At 48.6% G+C, this 26,038-nt stretch overlaps 2 protein-coding genes across 3 annotated transcripts in view; both read left to right on the forward strand.

Moving 5' to 3' along the window:
• Positions 1–1,077: 1,077 nt before the first annotated feature.
• LOC115652649 (placenta-specific gene 8 protein-like) lies at positions 1,078–14,133 on the forward strand. The gene is made up of 5 exons (XM_030565019.1): positions 1,078–1,177; positions 3,895–4,039; positions 5,769–5,893; positions 10,965–11,073; positions 13,771–14,133. The coding sequence occupies exons 2-4, from the start codon at positions 3,931–3,933 to the stop codon at positions 11,067–11,069; spliced, it is 339 nt and encodes a 112-aa protein (XP_030420879.1). The 5' UTR covers positions 1,078–1,177; positions 3,895–3,930; the 3' UTR covers positions 11,070–11,073; positions 13,771–14,133.
• Positions 14,134–16,235: 2,102 nt separating this feature from the next.
• Positions 16,236–26,038, forward strand: part of PLAC8 (placenta associated 8) — a 63,577-nt gene continuing 53,774 nt past the window's right edge. The window contains exons 1-2 of one of the 2 annotated variants that reach the window (XM_030565010.1): positions 16,236–17,288; positions 19,729–19,797. The gene's annotated coding sequence lies outside the window, so the exon portion shown is untranslated. The remainder of the gene's footprint in view (positions 17,289–19,728; positions 19,798–26,038) is intronic. The other variant, XM_030565012.1, reaches the window with a different exon arrangement.

Here is a 26,038-nt window from a genome sequence, read left to right on the forward strand (position 1 = left end):
ACCTTTCCCCCTGCTTACTCCCTCTCTGCACCCTCCCTCACCTGTGCAAGTGTCGGGCGGGGCCTCGGGATGAAGAGGCCAAGCAGGGGCGGGGCATCAGTGTGGAGTGTGGGCAGGGCCTTGGGGGAAGAGGTTGAGTGGGGTGGAGCACAGGCTGAGCAGGGGGCAGGGCCACGGTTCAGGCACCAGGGCCCACAAAAGATTAATCTGGCCCTGGATACAGGCCGGTTGGTTTCTTGCATTACTGCTCAATATAAGAAAGGCAGAATACAATGAAGGCAAGGCAGTGAATATAATAAAGGCAAGCTAGCCCTATGAGCTACAACTCTCCTATCAGAGATCTGGTTCCATCTTGGAATCTAAACTCAGTTTTATATCACACCTACGGAGTCTTCCTTTTGATCCTATGGCAATTTGTTCTACATGGGACCGTTCTACAAAGACTGCATTTTTAATAGCTATTATATCTGCCAGGATAGTGTCTGAGATGCAGGCACTATTGGCAGAACCTCTATTTGCAATTTTTCACATGAAGAAAGTCTTTTGGAAGTCGCATCCCAAATTTTATGTCAAAAGTAATTTCATTGGAATCAAACTGTTCATTTGCAGCTGTTTTTTCCAAAGCCTCATGATAACCAAGGTGAGGGGACACTACGCTCCTGGGATGTGTATAGGGCCCTGTTTTTCTATATTCATAATATCAAACCATGTAAATAAGTTACTTTTAAATAATACAATAAGAGAAATCGGAATAAAGGTTAGGCACATAATTCAAACAGTGTTTATTAGGAATTTTAAAAGGCAGTTGCTGAAGAAGTTTTGTGTAAAGAGGAAACTTTAATCATGGTCCAGAATTAAAAACAAAGAAAATTAATGCTAAAAAGAAAAAAGGAGTTTGAGAAAGAAATCACTTACTTGTTCCTTTTAATTTTGTTGTCTTTAATTTGTTTTAATATGTGACAATTAATAATTCCATAAAAGACCATGAGGTTAGAAAAACCTTCAGATTCTATAAGGAAAACATGCTGAAATTTAATGTGAGATATGAGTCTGCAAAAAGTCACATGGTTAAAGAATACCCTCTGATTGGCTCAGGTGATTTTGCCTGCTTTATATTAAGTTCCCAGAAGAGAGGTTTTTGCCATTTGACTGGTGTGGTGACTGGTGACACTGTGTGGTGAGCCTCTTTTCTCTTCACTTTGCCCTTTTTTACTTTCTGTTCTTTTAAAAAACTTTCTTGGAGATCCCTGAAAAATGGCTATACGCCAGCACCTTCCTTGCAAAATGAAATTAATTTAAGGTTATATTTTCTCTCTTTATCACTAATACTTAGCAGCCTTTGTGCAGTTATTTAATAGCCTTATTTAGAAATGTACTACCTGCATAAAACCTAATTTTCTCTAAAAACGAGGAAATGCATGATTATTATAGAAATTTAATAACACTTCTCCTTTATTCTTCTGTCATTAATACTTTGCATATCTGTTTAACAGACTTTAGAAGTGTATTAACAGCATATCAAGCATATTTCCTTCTTAAAATGGGGGAAAATGTATAACAACTCATCTTTATTCCTCCATTGTTAATACATTTTATGGTTATTTAATGCCTTTGGTTTTTTTTGTTTTTTGTTTAGAAATGTACTAGAGGGATTCAGGCGTTGTAACACTGAGCCTTGCAATGACTTACCTTTAGGCACCTAGGTACCCCGTGGAATCCACTGCCCTGAATTAGATGCCTGGGCTCCCTATACAATGCATAGGGAGAGTTAGGCACCTAAGAATGGGATCCACGAAAGCCAGAATGCTGAGTGGGGAGCTGCCTAATCTAGGTAATGGGAAATACTGAGAAGAGGGGGTGGCCTAGGCTCTTAGATCCCCTTGAGGAGTGGGGCTTAAGTCCAGGCTGGACAGAGACCGTTCCATTTGTTCTGGATTCACAGCCATGAACCATCCCTTGGAATTAGGTGCCTAACCCATTTCTGAGAAGAAAAGGAGTTGGTAGTGCCCCCCCCCCCCCAGGAACTTGTAGCCCATTGGCTAGGGCAGTGGTTCTCAACGTGTACCTGGGGATACTCAGAGGTCTTGCAGGGAGTACTTAAATCATCTAGATCAGTATTTCTCAACCTGGGGGTTGCACCCCGAGGTGGGGTGTCAAGGGACCGGTTTAGGGGGGTCGCAAGTGCAGGGCTGGCATTACGGGGTGGCAAGCAGGGCAGTTGCCCAGGGTTCCATGACACAGGGAGCCCCGTGAAGCTAAGTTACGTGCTTCAGCCCCGCTGCCTAGGACTTGGGCTTCAGACAAGGCTCACAAGTGAAAGACAGGCTGAAGTATCACACCGAATATTTATACACACATTGATTTATTTTATAATGATATGGTAAAAATGAGCAAGTTGGCCATGTTTCAGTCATAGTGCGCTGTGACATTTTTTGCATTTTTTGTGTCTGATTTTGTAAGCAAGTAGTTTTTAAGTGAGATGAAATGTGGGGTACACGAGACAAATCAGACTCCTGAAGGAGGGGGGGGAGTGGTCTGGAAAGATTGAGAACCACTGGGTTAGAGAACTTAGCCAAGATATGAGACACCTGGATTCAATTTTCCCCTCTCCCCCCATGTGGAACAGGGACTTGAACCTTCCTCTTTCCAGAAGAGTACTCTAACCACTGGGCTATGGGGTATTCTCAGGCAGGTTGCTCTCTCCTGTTGTAGTCATTCACCGTGCATAAATTATTCAATATTGTCCTTTATTCCTGAAATCGGCAGGAGTTAGGCGCCTAGATACATTTGAGGATTTGGGACTAACTGCCTAAAAATATTTTCCCCTAAAAATGAGAAAAGCATGAAATACACTCACGCAGTTTTTCTGTCTTTAAGACCTTGTACAATCATTTAATGACTTTATTTTAAAATATACTAACTCCGCAAATCCTTCTTCAAATGAGGAAAATTCATTTTATATTTATGTTATGTTTAATGCTTCCATTGAAGGTTAATGTCATACCATTTTAAAAATTAGCAAGCTTCCTTTTGTGAATTTGCTTTTCTAGGCACCTAACTCTCCCTCTGCACTTTATAGGATCTGGGTACCTGGGTTGTGAATTCCCGGAAGCAACAGGATGCCTGAACGTTAGGCATTGCAACAATGCATGTAGCAGCACCAAAGTTCCCCTCATGAACCTTGCCCATTGTTGTCTGAAAATGTCTGAAAAGCTGTTTACTATTGCCAGAATAATTCTTGACTTTGACCAAGGAAGTTTGCCTGAGGGAAGGACTCGGTGAAATCTCGGAATTGGGCTGAGGGTTAGCTGCAGCGGGAAAATCCTGATTTGGGGGCTAATCTCTGGTCTCAAGGTAGTCTCTTGGAGAACAGCAGCATCGGAGAGATTTCCTTTTCTGTGATAACATCCATAGTGTGTTGTGTTGTGATGTTGTCAGATCATACAAGCTAAGTAGGCTCAGAGTGGGTCAGAACTTACCTGGGAGAGGACCAAGGAACCATTTGGTGTTGCTGGAAGATATGTTGTTGCCATCCAGTTAGTGGCACCCTTTCCTTTGAATCAGGAATGACCTATGGCCCCAATGTGATGTTAGGGAGAAATGTGCTTTTGAGTGAAAATTTACACCCACTCATAACCTGGATTTAAGAAAATGGGCCAAATTCATTCCTGGTCCAACTCCATTGACAACAATTTGGCCTCTGTGTCCACCAAAACTATCCAATTATCAAATGGACAGCATTGCTTCCAATGAAATGAGAAACATGATGCCATTTTACAAAGAGATGTGAGTAACATTCCTCCATTTGGGTCACTACAATGACACAAGACACCCTGACTACAGCTAGTCCCTAACAGACTTGCAAAATGGTTTCGTTTCTTGTTTTCCTTTCAGAGTGTTATCTTCTGAACTCAGCTGGTGGAACTAGACATGGCCTCTCCCTCTGTCATCGTTGTACAGCCCCAACTTACTGTGGCCAGTGCATCGAGCACCTTGTGGCAGACCGGGTTGATGGACTGCTGCAGTGACTGTGGAGTCTGTAAGTTGATAGTCAAATATTGTATTTTTGTTTTGGCTTCAGGTGTCTTGATGTTTGGCTTAATATTATATTATATCTCCAGTCTTTAATGGGTATGACTTTAAATGGGGGATGGAGGAATCCTGTTTGTCTATTTTATATTTATTTAAAGGAGTGGCTTGTAGTTGTATCTCCCATATCCATTCTGAGAGCCAGTCACTAGACGGCTACATCACCCACTCGTTCGCACACAAAGCAACTGCTTGTACTCCAGCCCCACTTAAAGAAAGTTCATCTGGATCTGCTGAGGGTCACAGCTCCAGAAAGTTGTGTTTTTACAGCCAGATAACTAACCTGGGTTAGCCATCTTGCTGTAAAATCCGCATGGAGGCAAAGTGCTCGTGTAGCTTTTAGCGGTGTATCTACACAAGTTCAACTCTATCTCCCTCTCCTGCGGTTCACCTCACTTAGTTTCATCATGGTCAAAACTAAAATCCCTTGTCTCCACTAGAATTTTACAGAGAGACAACTAAAGTGTGTGTGAGCTAATCTGCTATAAAAACACACCTTTTTTTGGCCGAGAAAAAATGGGCTTCATTCATTATGAGGGGGAAGAGAGAAGAATTGCCACATGACATCACTGTAAAGGTCTTTCATTGATCTTGTCCTCCTTTGCACTAGCTCTGACCCATTGGCACATACATCCCTAACTTTCTCCTTCCAATTTTCTAGGCATTCTTACATCTCTCGTAAAAGTGATGGTGAATGTTAACTGCCTGTGTGTGTCATAAACAGATAGCTAAGGGTTAATGTCTCTTACACTTGGAAAGAAGAAACCTGAAACACCTGACCAGAGGACCAATCAGGAAACAAGACTTTTTCAAATCTGGGTGGAGGGAGTTTTGTGTCTGAGTTCTTTGTCTTGTATCTGTCCCTTTCGGCTATGGGGAGGATTTCTGTTTCCTGCTTTCTAATCTTCTGTTTCCAAGTTGTGAGTACAGAGATCATAAAACAATAAGGGTTATTGTTTTTTTTTTCTTTTGTATTTACATGGTGTAGTTGCTGGAGTGTTTTGAATTGTATTCTTTTTGAATAAGGCTGTTTATTCATATTTCTTTTAAGCAATTGACCCTGTATTTGTCATCTTAATACAGAGAGACCATTTTTTATGTATTTTTCTTTCTTTTTACATAAAGCTTTCTTTTTAAGACCTGTTGGAGTTTTTCTTTAGTGGGGAACTCCAGGGAATTGAGTCTGTGCTCACCAGGGAATTGGTGGGAGGAAGAAGTCGGGGGAAATCTGTGTGTGTTAGATTTACTAGCCTGACTTTGCATTCCCTCTGGGTGAGGGGGGAAGAGAGATTAGCTCTCAGTACTTCTGTTTTCCAAGGCTGGAAACGGGGAGGGTGGAATCCCTCTGTTTAGATTCACGGAGCTTGCTTTTGTGTATCTCTCCAGGAACACCTGGAGGGGGGAAGGGAAAAGGTTTATTTCCCTTTGTTGTGAGACTCAAGGTATTTGGGTCTTGGGGTCCCCAGGGAAGGTTTGGGGGGACCAGAGTGCCCCAAAACACTCTAATTTTTTGGGTGGTGGCAGCTTTACAAGGTCCAAGCTGGTAACTAAGCTTGGAGCTTTTCACGCTATCCCCCATATTTTGGATGCTAAGGTCCAAATCTGGGACTAGGTTATGATAGTGTGAATGAAGGGGAGAACAATGAGTGAGCCTCATTTGTTCTTTTGTCTTTATCCAGGCCTATGTGGAATATTCTGTTTCTGGTGTCTTGAATGTGAAGTAGCAAGTGACATGAATGAATGCTGCTTGTGCGGCGGAAGCGTTGCCATGAGGACTCTCTACCGGACAAAATACGGAATCCCTGTTAGTTACTATTTAATATTTTGTTTTGCTCATGCTTAAAGAACAGTCCTTAAAGCAACATGTCATTGATCTAAGCAGATCAGTTGGCTACGTTTTCATTAACCAGCCTCCACCCAGTGTGATTCCTCCCCATATGAACATGGCTGCTAGGAGTCTCCCCTTATGATTTGAGGGCACTGTGGTCTAGAAGTTAGCAGAGGATTGGGCATCTGAAGACTTGGGTTCTACTTGCAGCTGCCACCGACTCGCCGTGTAACCTTGCACGAGTCTCTTGGCTCTGCTTTCCTTTGTTCTTCCCGTCTGTGAAATAGATCATTCCTTGGCATTGTTGTAAAGGGCTTTGAGATAATTTCATGAAAAGTATAAGTGCAATTATCTATTATTAATTGATACCCCTTTAAAGTAGAGTTTTGCTGCGTATCTGAGATAGAGACCCCTCTCTGATGAGGCATTGGTCACTGATCACAGAACCCTCCTTGGGAGCTGCCACCTGATGTGTCAAGACTACTTCTGCCCCTGCTTTCCTGCCCTGTCAGCTTAGGACTTCAGTGCCCAGTTTGAGCCAGACTCGCTAGCCTGCTGCAAACCCAGACCCAGGTCTGAATTACTTGCCCCACAGCTGCAGGCTTAACCTGAAAGCAGCTTACAGAAGTGTTCCTGTCTTTAACACTCAGGCCATGTCTACATCTAAAATTTTGCAGCGCTGGTTGTTACAGCTGTATTAGTACAGCTGTATAGGGCCAGCGCTGCAGAGTGGCCACACTTACAGCAACCAGCGCTGCAAGTGGTGTTAGATGTGGCCACACTGCAGCGCTGTTGGGCGGCTTCAAGGGGGGGTTCGGGGAACGCGAGAGCAAACCGGGAAAGGAGACCAGCTTCGCCGCGGTTTGCTCTCGCGTTCCCGAACCCCCCTGCAAACCGCAGGGAAGGAGACCTGCTTGCTCGGGGGTTCGGGGAACGCGAGAGCAAACCGGGAAAGGAGACCAGCTTCGCCGCGGTTTGCTCTCGCGTTCCCGAACCCCCCTGCAAACCGCAGGGAAGGAGACCTGCTTGCTCGGGGGTTCGGGGAACGCGAGAGCAAACCGGGAAAGGAGACCAGCTTCGCCGCGGTTTGCTCTCGCGTTCCCGAACCCCCCTGCAAACCGCAGGGAAGGAGACCTGCTTGCTCGGGGGTTCGGGGAACGCGAGAGCAAACCGGGAAAGGAGACCAGCTTCGCCGCGGTTTGCTCTCGCGTTCCCGAACCCCCCTGCAAACCGCAGGGAAGGAGACCTGCTTGCTCGGGGGTTCGGGGAACGCGAGAGCAAACCGGGAAAGGAGACCAGCTTCGCCGCGGTTTGCTCTCGCGTTCCCGAACCCCCCTGCAAACCGCAGGGAAGGAGACCTGCTTGCTCGGGGTTCGGGGAACGCGAGAGCAAACCGGGAAAGGAGACCAGCTTCGCCGCGGTTTGCTCTCGCGTTCCCGAACCCACCTGCAAACCGCAGGGAAGGAGACCTGCTTGCTCGGGGTTCGGGGAACGCGAGAGCAAACCGGGAAAGGAGACCAGCTTCGCCACGGTTTGCTCTCGCGTTCCCGAACCCCCCTGCAAACCGCAGGGAAGGAGACCTGCTTGCTCGGGGGTTCGGGGAACGCGAGAGCAAACCGGGAAAGGAGACCAGCTTCGCCGCGGTTTGCTCTCGCGTTCCCGGAACCCCTCTGCAAACCGCAGGGAAGGAGACCTGCTTGCTCGGGGAACGCGAGAGCAAACCGTGGCGAAGCTGGTCTCCTTTCCCGGTTTGCTCTCGCGTTCCCCGAACCACCCTGCAAACCGCAGGGAAGGAGACCTGCTTGCTCGGGGTTCCGGGAATGCGAGAGCAAGCTGGGGAAGGAAACCAGCTTGATTACCAGAGGCTTCCTCCTTCCACGGAGGTCAAGAAAAGCGCTGGTAAGTGTTTACATTGGATTACCAGCGCTGGATCACCAGCGCTGGATCCTCTACACCCGAGACAAAACGGGAGTACGGCCAGCGCTGCAAACAGGGAGTTGCAGCGCTGGTGGTGCCCTGCAGATGTGTACACCTTCAAAGTTGCAGCGCTGTAACTCCCTCACCAGCGCAGCAACTTTCTGATGTAGACAAGCCCTCAGATGCCCAACACCTAATGGGGTCTAAAACCCAAATAAATCTGTTTTACCCTGGATAAAGCGTATACAGGGTAAACTCATAAATTGTTCACCCTCTATAATACTGATAGAGAGAGATGCATGGCTGTTTGCCCACCAGGTATTAATACATACTCTGAATTAATTAATAAGTAAAAAGTGACTTTATTAAATACAGAAAGTAGGATTTAAGTGGTTCCAGGTAGTAACAGACAGAACAAAATGAGTTACTAAGCAAAATAAAACCTGCTAATATAAGCCTAACACAGTAATACAATTGAGTACAGATAATAGCTCACCCTGAAAGATGTTTCAATAAATTTCTTTTCTCAGACTGGGTGCCTTCCTAGTCTGGGCACAATAGTTTCCTCTGGTACAGCCCTTGTTCCAGCTCAGGTGGCTCTCCCCCTCTGTTCTGTGCCACCCATTAATATATCTTTTGCATAAGGCTGGAATCCTTTGTCCCTCTGGGTTCCCACACCTCCTCACTGGAAAAGCACCAGGTTAAAGATGAATTCCAGTTCAGGTGACATGACCACTTGTCACAGTAAGACCTCAAGCCTTCATTCCTCCCAGCCTGACTCACAGGAAGGTTTGCCTGCAAACAGAGCCATCCACAGTCAATTGTCCTGGTTAATGGGTGTCATCAAGATTCCAGACCACCATTAATGGCCCACTCTTTCCATAATTACAATAGGCTCTCAGAGTTATATTTCATATTTCTAGTTTCAGATACAAGAGTGATACATTTATACAAGTAGGATGATCACACTCAATAGTTTATAAACTTTGTAATGATACCTTACAAGAGACCTTTTGCATGAAGCATATTTGTTATATTATATTCACTCATTAGCATATTTTAATAAAATCATATAGACTGCAACATTACAGTTAAATATCCATCTAAATTAAATGTATATTGGATAATTTCTAATGCAGCCATTGTACATAATACTAACCTGATAATCAACTGCCATTTAGCCAAACTACTTATCTAAATCTTAGCTCTTACTCCCTCAGCATGAATCTCTTAGCCAAATGTTCTCCTGATTAGCTGAAAAGTTGTTGCAGAATGTAGACAGAATTCTAAAAATGAGGTTCAGTCAACAAGGTTGTTGTGTTTGTGTTTTTTTTCAAGCTATAGTACTGTAGTTTCCAGCATTAACTCCTTGTGTACTATGGTACAAATAACGGAAAAGCCTAAGAAATGAAAAAATAAGATTAGATAATATATGAAAATTAAATGAATAGATCACACTGAATTGGGATGTGTTATGAACACAAGAGAGGAATAATATGAAGGGACTGAGGAAGGTTAGAAATATGGCCATGAAATTATAAAATGAGATTCAGCCTAATTTCCCTAATGTTCTGTGAAAGACATGGAAAGGACTATCACTGAAATATTTCAGGGTGATATTGGCCAAGAAATTACATATATGATTACAAATTCAATAGAGCAATAATAACACAAAAGTAAGGAGGTTTAGGAGATCTATGAAGAAATATTAACGCCCCCCCCAAAACCTCAGCTTCTATTTAGGCACCTAAATGATTTTCTAAAGGGCTCAACACTAGCTTCAAAACCTGGCCACTTCACTTAGGAGCCCGAATAGAGAGCTCCAAATTTTTTAAAGATTTTAGCTCATATCAGAGCAGGAAGGCAAAAGTTTCTCTATCTAGAACATATTTTTTCCCTGCTGGATCTTCAATACCTGAAAGATGCAGTTGAATTGGAAGGAAATTGGGTAAGAGCAGTGAAACTAATTTGAAGCCTGCGGGCATTGACCGTAAAGGAAAATTCAGAGCTCAATATTTATAGTTTTAGACAGTTCATAATAGTGGAGGCTATAACTGCAAAGATCTGAAAGGTGTAGAGCAGTGTGGTAAGGAGTGGTGCGAGGACTAGCAAGTGGATGAAGTTAAGAAAAGGAATAGTTTGGCTGAATATCAGAAAATACATCCTAACCCTAAATGCAAAAAACTGGACACTAGACTCCCAGTTTACTGGTTGAAATATCCCACCACTGGAAATTTTAAAATGGAAACTGGACAGAACCCCAGAGGTTACATTACAACTAGGGTAGGCAACCTATGGCACGCGAGCTGATTTTCAGTGGCACTCACACTGCCTGGGTCCAGGCCACCAGTCTGAGGGGCTCTGCATTTTAATTTAATTTTAAATGAAGCTTCTTAAACATTTTAAAAACCTTATTTACTTCACATACAACAATAGTTGAGTTATATATTATAGACTTATAGAAAGAGACCTTCTAAAAACGTTAAAATGTATTACTGGCACATGAAACCTTAAATCAGAGTGACTAAATGAAGACTCGGCACACCACTTCTGAAAGGTTGCCGACCCCTGCTCTACAAGGAACAATCCTGCACAGGTAGGTAGATGGGCTGACTTGATCTGGCAGAGCTTCCAATCTCTATTCTCAGTCTGGTATCCGTCTGCTAAAGTGTGGTGGTTATTGGGTAAATACCACCCATTAGCTGACTTTGCTTCCTAATTTGTGTAAATAAAGTCTTTGATGCCTAAACCCGCCCCCTTAAGAGTTAACTTGCTACTAGCACCAGTTTCTCTGCCTTCTACAGCAAGCAATTGGGCATACTTTTTTTTTTTTTTGGAGGGGGTGGGGAAGACAGGAAAGGGAGGGATTTACGGGGGTAAAAAGCAGAGCTATGGACTAGATAACCAAGTAGGGTTTGATATCTTTTAATTTCTATGAATTTGGAACAAAAATCCTAAAATGTATCTCCCCTGCCCCCTTTTCCCCAAAATGACCCTGTCATCCCAGTCAAAGGTAGCATTGAAAGCCCATATTCTAGTCTGAGTTTAAATCCATTCAATGTGATAGTCAATGAAAAGTTAGATATAAATCTTAAGTTTACAGACTTTAATATGTGTTCTTTTTAAACAGGGATCCATCTGCTCTGATTTCTGCACTGTCCTGTGGTGTCCTGTGTGTTCTGTTTGTCAAATAAAGAGAGATATTAACAAAAGGAAGAAAATGGGGATATTCTAATGAGGTTTGTCACTTAATACATATTTGTAAGTGTTTGATAAATCAAGAAGCCTCTCTGATGTGATGTATCAATGAGGTCTAGGAAAAATGGTAGAGGTGATGGAGAAAATGCAATCAGTGAACAGATTTGTATCTAATATAGAAGGGAGATCCTGCTTTACCCACCCTTTATGTAACTAATTGACGTGGTCTTGGGCCTAAGCTGGCCATCTATAATATGCATTTTGGGAAGCAGCAGATAAGCTTTTTACTTGACTCTGTGTTAGAGAACCACAGCAGTAAGTGGGGCCCTACCAAATTCATGGTCCATTTTGGACAATTTCACAGTCATAGGATTTAAAAAATAGTAAATTTCATTATTTCAGCTATTTAAATCTGAAATTGCACACTGTTGTAATTATAGGGGTCCTAACCCAAAAAAGGAGCTGTCGGGGTGGGGGTGCGGTGTCAGAAGGTTATTGTAGGGTGGGGTTGCGATACTGCTACCCTTACTTCTACACTGGTGCTGGCTGCAGCACTGCCTTCAGAGCTGGGCATCTGGAGACTAGCGGCTGCTTCCCAGGATCCCAGCTCTGAAGGCAGGGCCACCGCCAGCAGCAGTGTAGAAGGAAGGATGGCCTGGTATGGTATTGCCACCCTTACTTCTGCACTGCTGCCTGCAGAGCTAGGCCCCTCAGTCAGCAGCCACCACCCTCTGGCTGCCCAGCTCTGAAGGCAGTGCAGAAGGGTGGCAATACCATGACATCCCCCTTAAATAACCTGGTGACCCCCCTACCCCGCAAAGCTCCCTTTTGAGTCAGAACCCCCAGTTTGAGAAATGCTGGTCTCCCAGTCCAATAGGTATAGAATGGGGGAGGGCTAGCTCAGTGGTGTGAGCATTGGCCTGCTAAACCCAGGGTTGTGAGTTCAATCCTTGAGGGGGCCATTTAGAGATCTGGGGCAAAAATGTGCCTAGGGATTGGCCCTGCTTTGAGCAGCGGGTTGGACTAGATGACCTCCTGGTCCCTTCCAACCCTGACATTCTATTCTATGAGTATAGGTTAAAAGCACACAAAAGACCAGCTTTCATGGGGGGGGAGACCAGATGTCATGGTCCATGATGCATTTTTCATGGCAGTGAATTTGGTGAGGCCCTAGTAATAATGAGTGAGAGTTACCTTAGTGACACAAGCCAATTTAAAAGAAAAAGTATCCTCATTAGTATGGGCAAAGTGCCTGACAGGGAATGGAAGACCGAAAAGCAGCAAGGACATCTGTTAGTGGGGGAGAGCTCTGTTGGTAAACCACAGGTAGCATGTGGGCATTCCACATTAGGTGGCACTTGAAATTCTGCAGTGAGACAGAAATGTGAAGGGCAGAGCTGGCCTAAGGTGAAATGGCAAACCCTGGCAAACTTGTATTTCAGTGCCCCTAACCCCCGCTGCCTTCTCTTGCTCCACACCCATCTCCACTGCTCCCTGGGCTCCCCACTCCCCCATCACCTCCAGGCCCTGCTGCCTCTCCCGGCCCCCACCATACCCCCATCTCTCCTCCCTCCCTTCACTCCTGGATCAGCCACTAGAAGTGCATATTTTACCACTTTAGGGTGGGGATGAGCACTGATTAGACAATGAGATTGTCAATCAGTGTGGCCTCTGGAACAGAGTGCATCCAGGAAGATGGAATGTTTGGCATGAGCTCGATAAGCTGCTCCTCTTTCCCCTCCCCACCCCTGCAGTTGCGGGATGCTGTTGCGCAGATGCCCCATTGCCCCAAGCTCCCTTCCATGGTCTTGCACCAAGGCCTGCCCCGTTCCTTGCCTCTTGACCACAACACCCCCTGACCATGGCATCCTGGGCAGTCACCCACATCACCCACCCATAAGGCCGGCTCTGGCAAAAGGAACAGAGCATGTCAAATGCAAACAGGAATGGAGCCAGTGGGTGTTTGCTACAGGGAACCCACATGGCTCTACTGTTGAGTGAGCTGCAGAGGAAAGCAACTGCCCCTTCGGCTAGTCTCCCTTTGATCAGTGCCCTTGCAATAGGTGGGGTGAGTAGTCATTCCTTCATCTCCACCCTGCAGTCTCACACCTGTAAAAGGAATTTGTTTGCTAGGACTTGACTCACGTGTTCAGGATTAGGCTTCTGATGTAGCTTTGTGGGATATTACCACGTAGCAGAACTTTACATGATTGTGATTCTTGTGTTTGCAAAAAGCTAAATAGTGTCGATTATAGAGAAAGTGTAGTTCCTGGGTGGCATTTTCAAAAGTACTCAGTGCTGAGCTAAACCTGTGTCAGTGCAAAAACTCCCTTGACTTCAGTGAAAGGAGTCAAGCCAATGCTGGGAGCTTTTAAAAATCTCTCCCAAACTGTAGGCAAATACTTTCACCTTTTCCTGGAAAAAGAAAACATATATGAAGGAGGGTCTGAATTTCAGACGCGTAGTGAAGTTCTTCGTGTAACAAAAGGGAAAGGCTTAGCTCTTGTATTTGATTTATTCTTTTTTCCATTAATACTCAGAGCCAAATCCTGTCCTCATCCCTCTCCAGCCTCCTTGATTTGAGGCAGATTCATTTAAAATATACAGGTCTGTACTAGAAGCAATGATAAGCCATCAAGCACCGTTAGACTTAAGTAAATTTCAAGGTAGTGTATTAACCAAACCACTGTTATTCTGGATCTCAGCTTTGAGTAAAACTCTTTTCTACACTATTTCAGGTGTTCCTGTACTTCCTGATCGTGTGTCGTAGAGCCTCTGTATACAAGAGTCTTCCCATGACCTGCTGTGCTTACAGTTCAAGAAAGTGCTGTGTGCATTTTAATTTGATCGTTGCAAAGCATGACTTATCTGAAAAAAGTCAACAAAGGAAAGAAACAACCTCAAGTTTGTCTGCATGCACATGTATTAACTTTCACTATTGCTTCTCAAGTACACTATATGTACTAAGCTGTCTTGGAAAGAGTATTCTCGTTCTTAATATCTTGCTAATGCCAGTCTACTCTAGGTCTGCTGTATTCTCTCCTGACTATTTCTGCTGCCATCCTATAAGAACATAAGACAGAATAAATGCTGATCGTTAACTTATTTGTCTGTTCCTTGAACCATCAGACAACGGAGACCATCTCCCCCCCAATATAGTAGATGTCTAAACTGTAAATCCATTACAGGAAACTTGGAAGGTTAGAATTATACTGCAGTTTTCATACACTGAAACTCAAACTGCTAGCAAGTAAAGTACTACAAGTGACTGTTTAAACAAAGGCATCATAGGATTGAATCTAATTGGCTCATTCTTTCTTTTATTGTAATAATCACAACTCACAGGAACATGAAACATTTTCACAGCCACCAGGGGAAAGCGACAAGTCCACAAAGCAGTTTAGTAAACAGGATGTGCAGAAAAATCCCTCTTAGTAACAGGTTTTACTTCTTCCTGTACTTTTTAAACCACAATTTTCAAAACAGCAAAGCAGTGATACCATGCTGAGTATTCTGACAAGTGACCGATTAATCAAATCAGTATTTGGTTTATGTAGTTATGACTCTGGTGCCCAGACGGGCCACGCTGAGAATGCCAGCACAAGGCAGACTGCAAGAATGGGGACAAACTATCCCCAAGATTGTTGATGTATTCTATAATTAGATTCCCCAAGCCAGTAACAAAATAACTTCTCAAATACCACACTGGGTAACCAGAAGTCAAATACAGGCCCCTTTAGGCAATCTAATGAGGGGTTATTGAAAAGCTTATTCACCATACTTACAGTTCTACCAATCCCAGAGGACCAGACCCATTGCCCATCAGATCAATGAATATTTCAGATCTCACCCAAATTCACACTTACGGCCAGTCCATATTTATTAAATATAAAAATTATTAATAAAAGAAAAAAGTTAAAAGCTCAATATACATACAAATGTGTGTATAATCATAGCAGAGATGGTGAGGCTGCTGATTTGTAAAAATCTTTCTGGGATCAGTTTAAAAGATTATAGTTCAATAGGTAGCACAGGTGCAGAGTTTGTTCACATTCTTTCATGAAAATTCCAGGGTAAATCCAGAGTAAATCTGGAGCCCTCAGTCTTGTGGCTTTAGACCTTTCCTATCAAAGTTTAAGCAGCTCTAAGATGAAAAGGATCAGGCCTTTGAAGCTTCTTTTATAGTTGAAGCAGGCGAGGTGGTGACAGGTAATTCCACCAAGTGGTCTCTGATGAAACCAAGCTAGCTGTTTGAGCTCCATTCAATGGGTCCTTTCTCAGACAATACATTAAACAATAGCCATTCAAATTACTAAAATAGTTCGCGGGTAGTTCACTATGTGGAATTACAAGTTTCAAAGAGAAAGGAGGACAATAATATTATTATACCACAAATCCCATCTTAACAGAATACATTAATGAAGCATTATGAGACAGGAACAGAATTATAGCATCTACAGGCTAATTAGATCACATTGTTAAACTTCTAACAAGAGACATGAAAACAGAGACAAATTCACTTAACATTTATTCTTAATTCTCTAACAATACAGGCAAACATTAAAGATTCAAGTCTACTAAACATGGCTTTGATAACTACCTACAAGGAATGGCCAGGGTTGCCAACTTCCTAACAGCACAAAACCGAACACCCCTGCCCTGTCCATTTCCCAAGGCCCTGCCCCTTCTCTGAGTCCCCGCCCCCACGCCCCATCTCTTGCTCTCCCCCAGCCTCACTCACTTTCATTGTGCTGGGGCAGCGATTTGGGGTGTAGAAGGGGGCTCCAGGCTGGGGCCAAGGGGTTTGGAGTGCAGGGGGTGTGTGCTCTGGCTGGGGGTGTTGGCTCCGGGATGGGGCCAGGGATGATGGGTTTCTGGTGAAGGAGGGGGCTCTAGGCTGGGGCAGGGGTGTGAGGTGTGGGGGATGTGGGCTCTGGGTGGGGCCAGGGATGAGGGATTTGGGGGTGAAGGAGGTGGCTCTTGGCAGGGGGTTGGAGTCTTCGTGGGGTGCAGGGTGCAGGCTCCAGGAGGCGGGTTGGGTTCAGGAAGGGACTATGGGTTGGGCCAGGGATTTGGTGTGCAGGAGGGGTTTCAGGCTGTGGGGTCCCGCTGGCACTTTATGGTGGCTCCCAGGAAGCAGCCACCAAGTCTCGGCAGCCCCTAGGCACATGGGTGGCTCCATGTGCTGCCCTTATGCCCATAGATGCCGCCGCCCCCCCCGCAGCTCCCATTGGTCTTGGTTCATGGCCAATGGGAGCTGCAGAGCTGGTACTGGAGCAGGGGCAGCATGTGGAGCCTCCTGGCTACCCATGCGCCTAGGAAGCCATGAAGACCTGGCGGCCACTTCCAGAAGCCACATGGAGCTAGGGCAGGCAGGGAGCTTGCCATAGCTCTGAGCCCCTGCTGTGCCACCGACTGGACTTTTAACAAAAACCGGACACCTGGCAAGCCTAGGAATGGCCCTGTTTACCATTTCAATATCATGTTGATATGTCTCTAAGAGTTGCTTTGAGGTCACCGCGCCTGCTGGTTCCTTAACGCTCCCCAGTAGTAGAGCCTCATTTTAAAATATAACTTATTCATGCTATAGAGAACAGCTCAACCAATTCATTTTGAATTGCACTATGAAAAAATGAGGGACAGCCTTTATTTTCTAAATGCACTGTTCCATCAATTGGATCGATAAATCCATTCATGTGACCCTCCGTTATTATCTGAGAAGCTATGTGGTCTGTCTACAAACCAGGAATTAGAGAGACAGATCTGAGAAATTTTACTCCTTTTGTTTTCAATATATTTATGAAGCTGTCAAAGTATCCCCAACCCTCACACACTTCCCCGCTAATTTATTGTTTAAGACTCTGCATATTATTGCCGCCAAAGCTCTAGGTCAAAGATAACCAGATGGACCGCCTTTGGCATCAGTTGATGCTACTGCTTAATCCACTTCTTGTTGCTGCTGCTGCGTGAAGATAAGCGCTACCCCTCCCTCCCTCCCTTCCTTCCTGCCCATCAAAATGGGCTCAGTGTTTTGCCTTCTGAACATGTTGAACTTGTGATAGTCTTTCAGTCTCCTACAGATAGCTCACTTGCGGTATAGCCCCTAGAACAAGACCCTCTAGTCTTTGAGAACTGTGCTGTAGTATGAAACAACTGATGTAGTAGAACCTCAGTGTTAAGAACACCAGCGTTACGAACTGACCCGTCAACCAAACACCTCATTTGGAACTGGAAGTACACAGGCAGGCAGCAGCAGGTATTTAAAAAAAGAAAGAAAGAAAGCAACTACAGTACAGTACTGTGTTAAACATAAACTACTAAAAAAATGGGAGGGAAGGAAGCAGCATTTTTCTTCTGCATAGTAAAGTTTCAAAGCTGTATTAAGTCAATGTTCAGTTGTAAACTTTTGAAAGAACAAGCATAATGTTTTGTTCAGCATTACAAATATTTCAGAGTTACGAACAACTTCCATGCCTAAGGTGTTCCTTATAATAAATATATATTAAATAACTGCCCAACAGTGCCAATTAAATACACTATATCAATATACTTGCTCAAGCACTGAAACATGAAACGCTGAACCGCTAAAGTTATAGCCAAAAATGTTTGTTAATATCACTGTTTGCCAATGGAATTTGTTTTTCCAATTCAAAAATTATCACGTAGGAAACAAATAAGATACTGTGGCTGCAGGGATCTCTAATAGTGCTCCAAACTCTTTAAAAGTAATATTGTTATGTAGTTTGCTTGCAGATAGCAAGTTGTGTTCAATAACAACTCTGGCCAAGATACTGGAGTATTAAAATAGAGATGGAATAAAATGACACTTCATTGTTAGGAGTTTTCAATAGACTTTTTCTTGCACTGTGAGTAAGAAATATACTTTGCTAAAATTGTATATGCGCAGAGCGTTTAACCATATTTGGTTTCCTTCCAGCACTATTACTCCTTATAGGTGAGAACAAGCAATAAGAAACTGACTTAAATATAGGTAACTGGTCAAAGTAGATAACCTAGGGCTTGTCTACATCAGAAAGTTGCAGCGCTGGTGAGGGAGTTACAGCGCTGCAACTTTGAGAGTGTCCACATCTGCAGGGCATCACCAGCGCTGCAACTCCCTGTTTGCAGCGCTGGCCGTACTCCCGTTTTGTCTCGGGTGTAGAGGATCCAGCGCTGGTGATCCAGCGCTGGTAATGCAATGTAGACACTCACCAGCGCTTTTCTTGACCTCCGTGGAAGGAGGAAGCCTCTGGTAATCAAGCTGGTTTCCTTTCCCGGTTTGCTCTCTCGGTCCCGGAGCCAGCCAGCAAACCGCAGGGAAGGAGACCTGCTTGCTCGGGGTTCCGGGACCGAGAGAGCAAACCGGGAACGCCGCGGTTTGCTCTCTCGGTCCCGGAGCCAGCCAGCAAACTTGCTCGGGGTTCCGGGACCGAGAGAGCAAACCGGGAACGCCGCGGTTTGCTCTCTCGGTCCCGGAGCCAGCCAGCAAACCGCGGGGAAGGAGACCTGCTTGCTCGGGGTTCCGGGACCGAGAGAGCAAACCGGGAACGCCGCGGTTTGCTCTCTCGGTCCCGGAGCCAGCCAGCAAACCGCGGGGAAGGAGACCTGCTTGCTCGGGGTTCCGGGACCGGGACCGAGAGAGCAAACCGGGAAAGGAAACCAGCTTCGCCGCGGTTTGCTCTCTCGGTCCCGGAACCCCGAGCAAGCAGGTCTCCTTCCCCGCGGTTTGCTGGCTGGCTCCGGGACCGAGAGAGCAAACCGGGAAAGGAAACCAGCTTCGCCGCGGTTTGCTCTCTCGGTCCCGGAACCCCGAGCAAGCAGGTCTCCTTCCCCGCGGTTTGCTGGCTGGCTCCGGGACCGAGAGAGCAAACCGCGGCGTTCCCGGTTTGCTCTCTCGGTCCCGGAACCCCGAGCAAGCAGGTCTCCTTCCCCGCGGTTTGCTGGCTGGCTCCGGGACCGAGAGAGCAAACCGCGGCGTTCCCGGTTTGCTCTCTCGGTCCCGGAACCCCGAGCAAGCAGGTCTCCTTCCCTGCGGTTTGCTGGCTGGCTCCGGGAACGCGAGAGCAAACCGCGGCGAAGCTGGTTTCCTTTCCCGGTTTGCTCTCTCGGTCCCGGAATCCCCCTTGAAGCCGCCCAACAGCGCTGCAGTGTGGCCACATCTAACACCACTTGCAGCGCTGGTTGCTGTAAGTGTGGCCACTCTGCAGCGCTGGCCCTATACAGCTGTACTAATACAGCTGTAACAACCAGCGCTGCAAAATTTTAGATGTAGACATGGCCCTAGAAGGAAGTCTTTAGTCTCTTCAATTCCCTTCTAAGACATCCAAGTGGAGATGGTCTTGTGGTTAAGGTACTGCGCTAGATCTGAGTTCATTTTCTGACTCTGCTACATGTTTCATGTATGACCTTAGAAAAGAGAGTTAATCTGTAATTCCATTCTTCCCATCTGAGATACGGGTTACTGCTACTCTCTTTCCTCCTGCCTTTTGTGTCATTATTTTTTAGCCGTTCAGGGTAGGGACTGCCTCTCACTATGTTTGTACATACAGTGCCTTGCACAGGAAACTCTGATCTTAGCATCTCTGAGCACTATTATAATACAAATAGATGATAGCTATCCAGCCAGAGAAGGAGAAAGGCCATAACAGTTCAAAACACCTACTAATTAACAAGCTTTTTATTTTTATTTTTGTCAGTTTGGGACCAGACAGCATAGTTTGTAGCCATTAGGCAATTGGATTCAAAAGATGCATACAGTATATTTGGTAAGAGGAAAATTTCCTAACTTTTTTTTCATTTTGATCTTTTTTAAATGCATTTCTTTCTTACTGTATGGCAAGAATGTTCATAAAGATAAGGTGTGCTTGGCATCTGAAACTTTTCATATGCTTCATGGCTACTGAACATAAGCAATCTAATCTTGAGACTACACTAATTTGACTTGAAGGCTCTACTTTTATCTTTTAGTTTACAGAAGATCGTTTAATAAATTGTAGCCTAAACTGTATGTGACCAAAAGCTGCACTGCACTGCTCAGATAATGGATTTGGGAGGTAGGAAGCTGATGTTTTTAGTAATTAGATCTATGTTATGTAGCAGCAACTCGGAAAATAAGGACTGCTGTCTAGCAAGATCATAAAACAAGAGATTTGCAAAAATCTGTATGCAATATAGCAGATATATCTAATATAGTTTTTTCTATATTATGTGTATTGTGACAGACCCAGGCCAGTGGGATACAGGAGTCTGGTCCTATTGGCATCCAGGAGGTGGGCGGGCTAAAGGATCTCCCCCCCCAGCCTAAGGGGAGGATCCACAGGTCTGTGACACCAAATGATTTCATGGGACAACTAACGAAAAAACAGGATCAGGAGTGAGGTCATAGGGCTAAATGAAGGGAACCTAATGGGGATGCCAAGCAGAGAACCCTGGACAGTGCTCACTGCTCCTCGAAGGCATCAAGGGACCCAGTGGACGCCACCCAGAGGAACTCTGCCCGGATGCGTGAACGGACGGAGGAGCAGAAATAGGACCCACAGTCACAGGAAATCCCGTCTGCCAACCTCCTCTCCCTGGTTTTATAGATGGCTAGTTTGGCCAGGGCCGAGAGGAGGTTGATAAGGAGATCCCGCAACTTTGTGGGGCCACAGATGGGGAGTGCATAGATAAAAAGGTGAGGGGAAAAGTGCAACCAAAAACGCAATAAGATAGTCAAGAGGAGCCGGAAAAGGGGCTGCAATCTGGTGCACTCTAAATAAATGTGCGCCAGGGTCTCCTTCACACCACAAAAAGGGCAGGTGTTGGGGACAGGGGTAAACTGCGCCAAGTACACGCCTGTGCTCACAGCCCTGTGAAGGAGCCGCCAACTGACATCCCTGGCAGGCCTCGGGACCAGGGCAGAGTATAAGCTGGCCCACTGGGGCTTCTCACCCTCGAGAGGTGGCAGGAGGTCCCACCCTTTTCGGGGCGGGATGCGAGGGTGAGGTAGTGAAGAATGTGGAGCACGAGCATGTACAGATGTTTCCTTGGAGCTGTCTGGAACAGAACCGGCTGCAGATTGTGCAGCCAGGTCACAGTGAAAGGGCGGGGGGGCCAATTGGATCCACGGGGCAGAGGCCCGATAAAAATGTCCACGGGGCCAGGGTTGGAGGGTGGACAGGGTGTGACCTCTAGCAGGACCCGGTCGAGGTAGGCCCGAACAGAGGGCTGTAATGTGGCCTTCACCTCCTGAAGTACGTGCCGGGGAGTACGAGGGCTGGAGAGCCCCTGCGCTGAGTGAGCGTCAGGGGATCCAGCCAGTCTCCCCAGTCATAGTCCAGGAGGTCTCCAACCCTGGTGACTTCCGCCAAGACCAGCCTCTGGCGCACCGCGTGGGACTCTGCCACCTGCACAAAAGCTGGGGATCGTGTAGCAGGGGCTCCGCAAGGAGGTTGGCCCCCACGGACCTGGTCGTTGAAAAGAGCTTCCAGGTCTGGAGGAGGTCTTGGTAGAAGACCGGCAGTCCGGAGAGGTCTCGCGGAAGACCTCTCGGATGGAGGTAAAAGAGCTGCCGGTCATAACGGAGCCCTCGGAAGCGGCGGAGGAAGGCGTGCGCCAATATGCTCCACGCCGGTCTACTTGCACCATACAGGAGCCTCTGCAGGGCCTGGAGGCGGAAGTCATGGACCTGAGTGCATAGGCACTTCAGGCCCTGCCCCCCCTCCTCCAGGGGCAGGTTGAGGACCCCTGCAGAGACCCAGTGCATCCCTGGCCAAAAGAACTCCAGAATCGCCATCCAGAGGTTGGCCAGGAAATCCGGGGCCAGGACCAGGGTGTTGAGCCGGTACCAGAGCATGGACAGGACCAGTTGATTAAGCACCAGTGCCCTCCCCCGAAGGGAGAGGCACCAGAGTAGTCCTGTCCATTTCCGGAGCCACTCCGTCACCCTGCCCTCCAAACCTTGCCAGTTCTCCGGCGGAGACGGATGCGTGGCAGAAAGGTAAACGCCGAGATAGAGCAGTGGACCCGCGCTCCACCGGATGGCCTGAAGCGTGGGTGGGAGGGAGCTTGCCTGCCACCCGTCCCCGACCACCAGGCCAGAGCTCTTGACCCAGCTGACCCGTGCGGAGGAGGCCGCCAAGTACACAGCCTGGCAAGCCTCCACCCGCGCCAAGTCGCCCGGGTCCTGGACCACGAGGAGCATATCATCAGCATACGCCAACAGGACCAGCCGCAGCTTCAGCTCCTGAAGCACCAACCCCGTCAACCTCTTGCGGAGCAGACAGAGGAAGGGCTCGATCTCCAGAGCGTACAGCTGGCCCGAGAGGGGGCACCCCTGCTGCACTCCCCACCAGAAGCTGACCGGCTCGGTCAGGGTCCAGTTGAGCCTGAGCAGACACTCCGCAGAAGCATACAGCACCTGGAGAAAACCCACAAACTGGGGTCCGAAGCCAAACGCTCACAGAGTGCTCAGGAGATACCCATGATCCACCCTGTCGAACGCCTTCTCCTGATCCAGGGACAAGAGGGCGAACGACAGACCATCCCTACACCCTAATTCCAGAAGGTCCCGGACCAGATACAAGTTATCAAAGATCATGCGGCCCGGGACGGTGTAGGTCTGGTCTGGATGGACCATGTCCACCAGCACGGACCCTAGCCGCATTGAGATGGCCTTCGCAACGATTTTGTAGTCCGTGCTGAGGAGCAAGACGGGACGCCAATTCCGTAAGTCGCAGAGGTTCCCCCTCTTCGGCAATAAGGCAAGCACGGCTCGCCTGCACGAGAGAGGAAGGACCCCACTCTGCAAAGACTCGGCTCAGACAGTGACCAGGTCTGGGCTGAGGACATCCCAGAACACGCAGTAGAACTCCAGGGTCAGCACGTCCATGCCCGGAGATTTATTGGTGGGCATGCGACGAAGGGCTTCCGAGAACTCGGACAGAGTGAGAGGCAGCTCTCGCCGGTCCCGGTTGCCCGTGCTGACCGTCGGGAGTCCATCCCAGAGCACTCTGCAAGTGTTAGGATCAGTCGGATCCGGGGAGAAAAGAGTTGCATAGAAGGCCCTGGCCCTCTCGGACGTCTCCGCCGGATCCGTGAGGGAGGTTCCGTCCTCCGCCAGGAGGCAGGTAATGTGCTTCTTGGCCCCCCTCCTTTTCTCCAGGGCATAGAAGAAGCGGGAGCCGCGATCCATCTCCCGAAGGAGGTGGATGCGGTATCGAACAAAAGCACCCTGGGCTCGATGGTCTTCAAGGGCCCAGAGCTCCTCCCACTTCTCCCAGCAAGCTCCGCAGAGGGATGGATCCTTGGGGCTGGCGGCCAGACGCCTCTCCAGCTCCAAGACCTCCTGCTCCAACTGCCCTATCACCGCATCCCTCCGTCAGCTGGCGCCCCAGCTGTAGTCACTGCAGAAGAGCTGGGCACGCACCTTCCCCAGATCCCACCACCGCCACGCCAAGGAAAAGGCGTGCCTCTGCCCTCGCTAGGCCAGCCAGCACTCCCAGAAAGATGCCACGAAGCCCGCATCCTCCAGAAAACTATTATTAAAGTGCCAATAGGCCGGCCCTGGCCTCTCCACGCAGAGAGAGGCTGTCACAGTGGCAAGGTGGTGATCCGAAAAGGGGGCCAGCAGAACGCTGGAGGAGTGGGCCCATGAAAGGTGGAAACGCGACAGGTAAATATGGTCCAGCCGGGAGTGGTGCGACCGATGGGCCTCCACCCAAACGAAGGTGAACGTCGAGACACCATCTGGGTGGTGGTCAAGCCAGACGTCCACCAGGGAGTGGCGTTCAACGATCTCCCGGAGGACGTCCACAGCGGCCGGGCACTGCTCAGTCCCCGAGCGGTCCTGTTCCTCGAGGATGGTGTTAAAGTCCCCTCCCAGGACCAGGCACTCACGTGGATCCAGGGAGCCGAGGAAGACGGACACCTGCTGATAAAAACGCAACCTCTCTGGGCCCAATGTCGGGGCGTAAATGTTGACGAGATTAACCACAAGCCCCTCCATGCAGACCCGGAGGTGCAGCAGGCAGCCCGGCACAGCCCTGGCGACCCCCAGCACCTCGGGCTGTAGGTCAGGGGAGAACAGGGTCGCCACTCCAGCCACGCAAACCGAGAAGTGGCTAAAGTAGGCCCCGGCCCCTCACTCCAGCCGCCAGCTAGCTTCAGCTACCAGATCCGTATGGGTCTCCTGCAGGAAAACCACAGAGTACCCCCCTCCCGGAGGAAGGAGAGCACCTGGCTCCTGCAGAGACCCATCCTACAGCCCCAGGTGTTTAAAGTGGCAAAGATGATCGGCGCCATGAGGAGGGCTGGTGGGGATCCTCACCGGCAGACACGCCCATGGCCTCCAGCAGGCCGCGCAGCAATCTGTGACCTACCCCGTAGGTGAGTAAAGAGTCATGGAAGAGGTGGACCCGCCGGTAGGCCATGGCGGCCTGCTTCCCGGTCCTCTTACCCTCTCCCATGAGGGCCCTCGCGGCCCGGAGGATCTGATGGAAATCCCCCCACCGCTGGAGTGCAAACTGGACTTTGTTATGGGAGCCACGTACATCCTCAAGGAACTCCCGCAGCTCCTCCCTCAGTGCATGAGGGGGCGGGGTCACTGATCAATGACTGTCCCCCAGTGAGGCCCCCGTCACAGCCCCGTGGCCCACCGAGGCGGGCAGGCAGGGGGCAGACCCTCGACGTGGCATCCAATGGGCTCACGCCATGCGACCTGCCCCGCTCCCCGGTTCAACAAGGGGCGGCGGAAAGAGAACAGCAGCTCCTGGTGGGTCGGGACAAGGAAAAACTACTGAAGCCACTCCCTGGGGGATATTCCCAGGGGCAGCACTAGCATCACAGGAGGTGGGGGGGACAAAGACAGGGCTGACAGGAGTAGGGTGGGGATCAGGGAGAGAATCGGGGAAGGGGGTAGAGGTAGGATCCTGAGCCTCTATAGTTGAGCCACTGGATGGTGGATCCTCCTGGCCAGGCTCAGGGATCTGGGAAGTGGGAAGGGGACCCCTAATGATGCCGGGCTCAGCCACTGTGGTACATGCGGCAGCCCCGGCATCCAGAGATAGATGTTCATCAACAGGGTCCCTGCCTAGGAAGGAGGGCGGGTCCTCCACACCCAAGAGGGACACCCCTTGGGAACTGGGTCTCGGCAGCGGGGCAGTGGCCGTCGCCCCAATGGGCTCGGCGGCCGTCAACAGGGAGCCACCTGCAGCCAGGTCGATGGAAGATACCAGGGACCCTCAGAGGCGGGAGCAGAAGCAGTGGTTAGGGGAAGGGAACTTGGGGACAGGGGGACCATGGTGAGGTCGCCCAGATCGAGGTCCGCTGGCAGAGGGTCGTCCTCCCCCTGCGTGACCGGGGTCAGACCCAGGGCCTCCATCTCCTCGTAGATGGAAAGGAGAGCACCGTCCGCCACCCCAGGGCCCTCCCCGCCAGCACCTGAGGCGACACCCACGTCGGCGCTCGCAGATGCTTCAAGTGGGAAGGAGGCGAGAGAGGCTCCCTTGGGGGCTTCCACGGGAAGGGACCCCGGAGGAGGGGCGGTGTCACCTTCCGGTGCTGCCACGGTGTCCCCAGCCGGCACCACAGAACGGAAGTCATCGGGGGCAAGGCGGAAGACTCGTCATCGGTGCCCTCCTTCCTGCTCTTCCGGGGGGCCTCCAAATCTGAAGGATGTAAGGAGGCTCGAGCCTTCCACTTGCCCTGCTTCCCCTGCACTAAGGACCAGCCCTCCATGGCACCATCCGGGGGCTGGTTAACAGGGGTCGGGTCGTGGGGCAAGGGCAAGGGCAATGGCTCAGGGACTCAGGGAGGCTGTGGTGGGATAGCAGAAACAAGGGAGGATTCCCCCTGGGGCAAGCCCTCTCCCAAGCCAGGTATCTCCGCCGCACCCTCCTCCACAGTGGTGGACCGAGAAAGAGGAGGAGGGGCAGCTTCGGGTGCCGGGCAGCCAGGGGTACCGGTGATGACAGGGCCGGCGCCTTGCCGGGGGTCGGGGGTCCCGGACGCTCCTCCGTGTTGGGCCAA

Source organism: Gopherus evgoodei, chromosome 5 (assembly GCF_007399415.2).
Source record: "Gopherus evgoodei ecotype Sinaloan lineage chromosome 5, rGopEvg1_v1.p, whole genome shotgun sequence".
Classification (NCBI taxonomy): domain Eukaryota; kingdom Metazoa; phylum Chordata; order Testudines; family Testudinidae; genus Gopherus; species Gopherus evgoodei.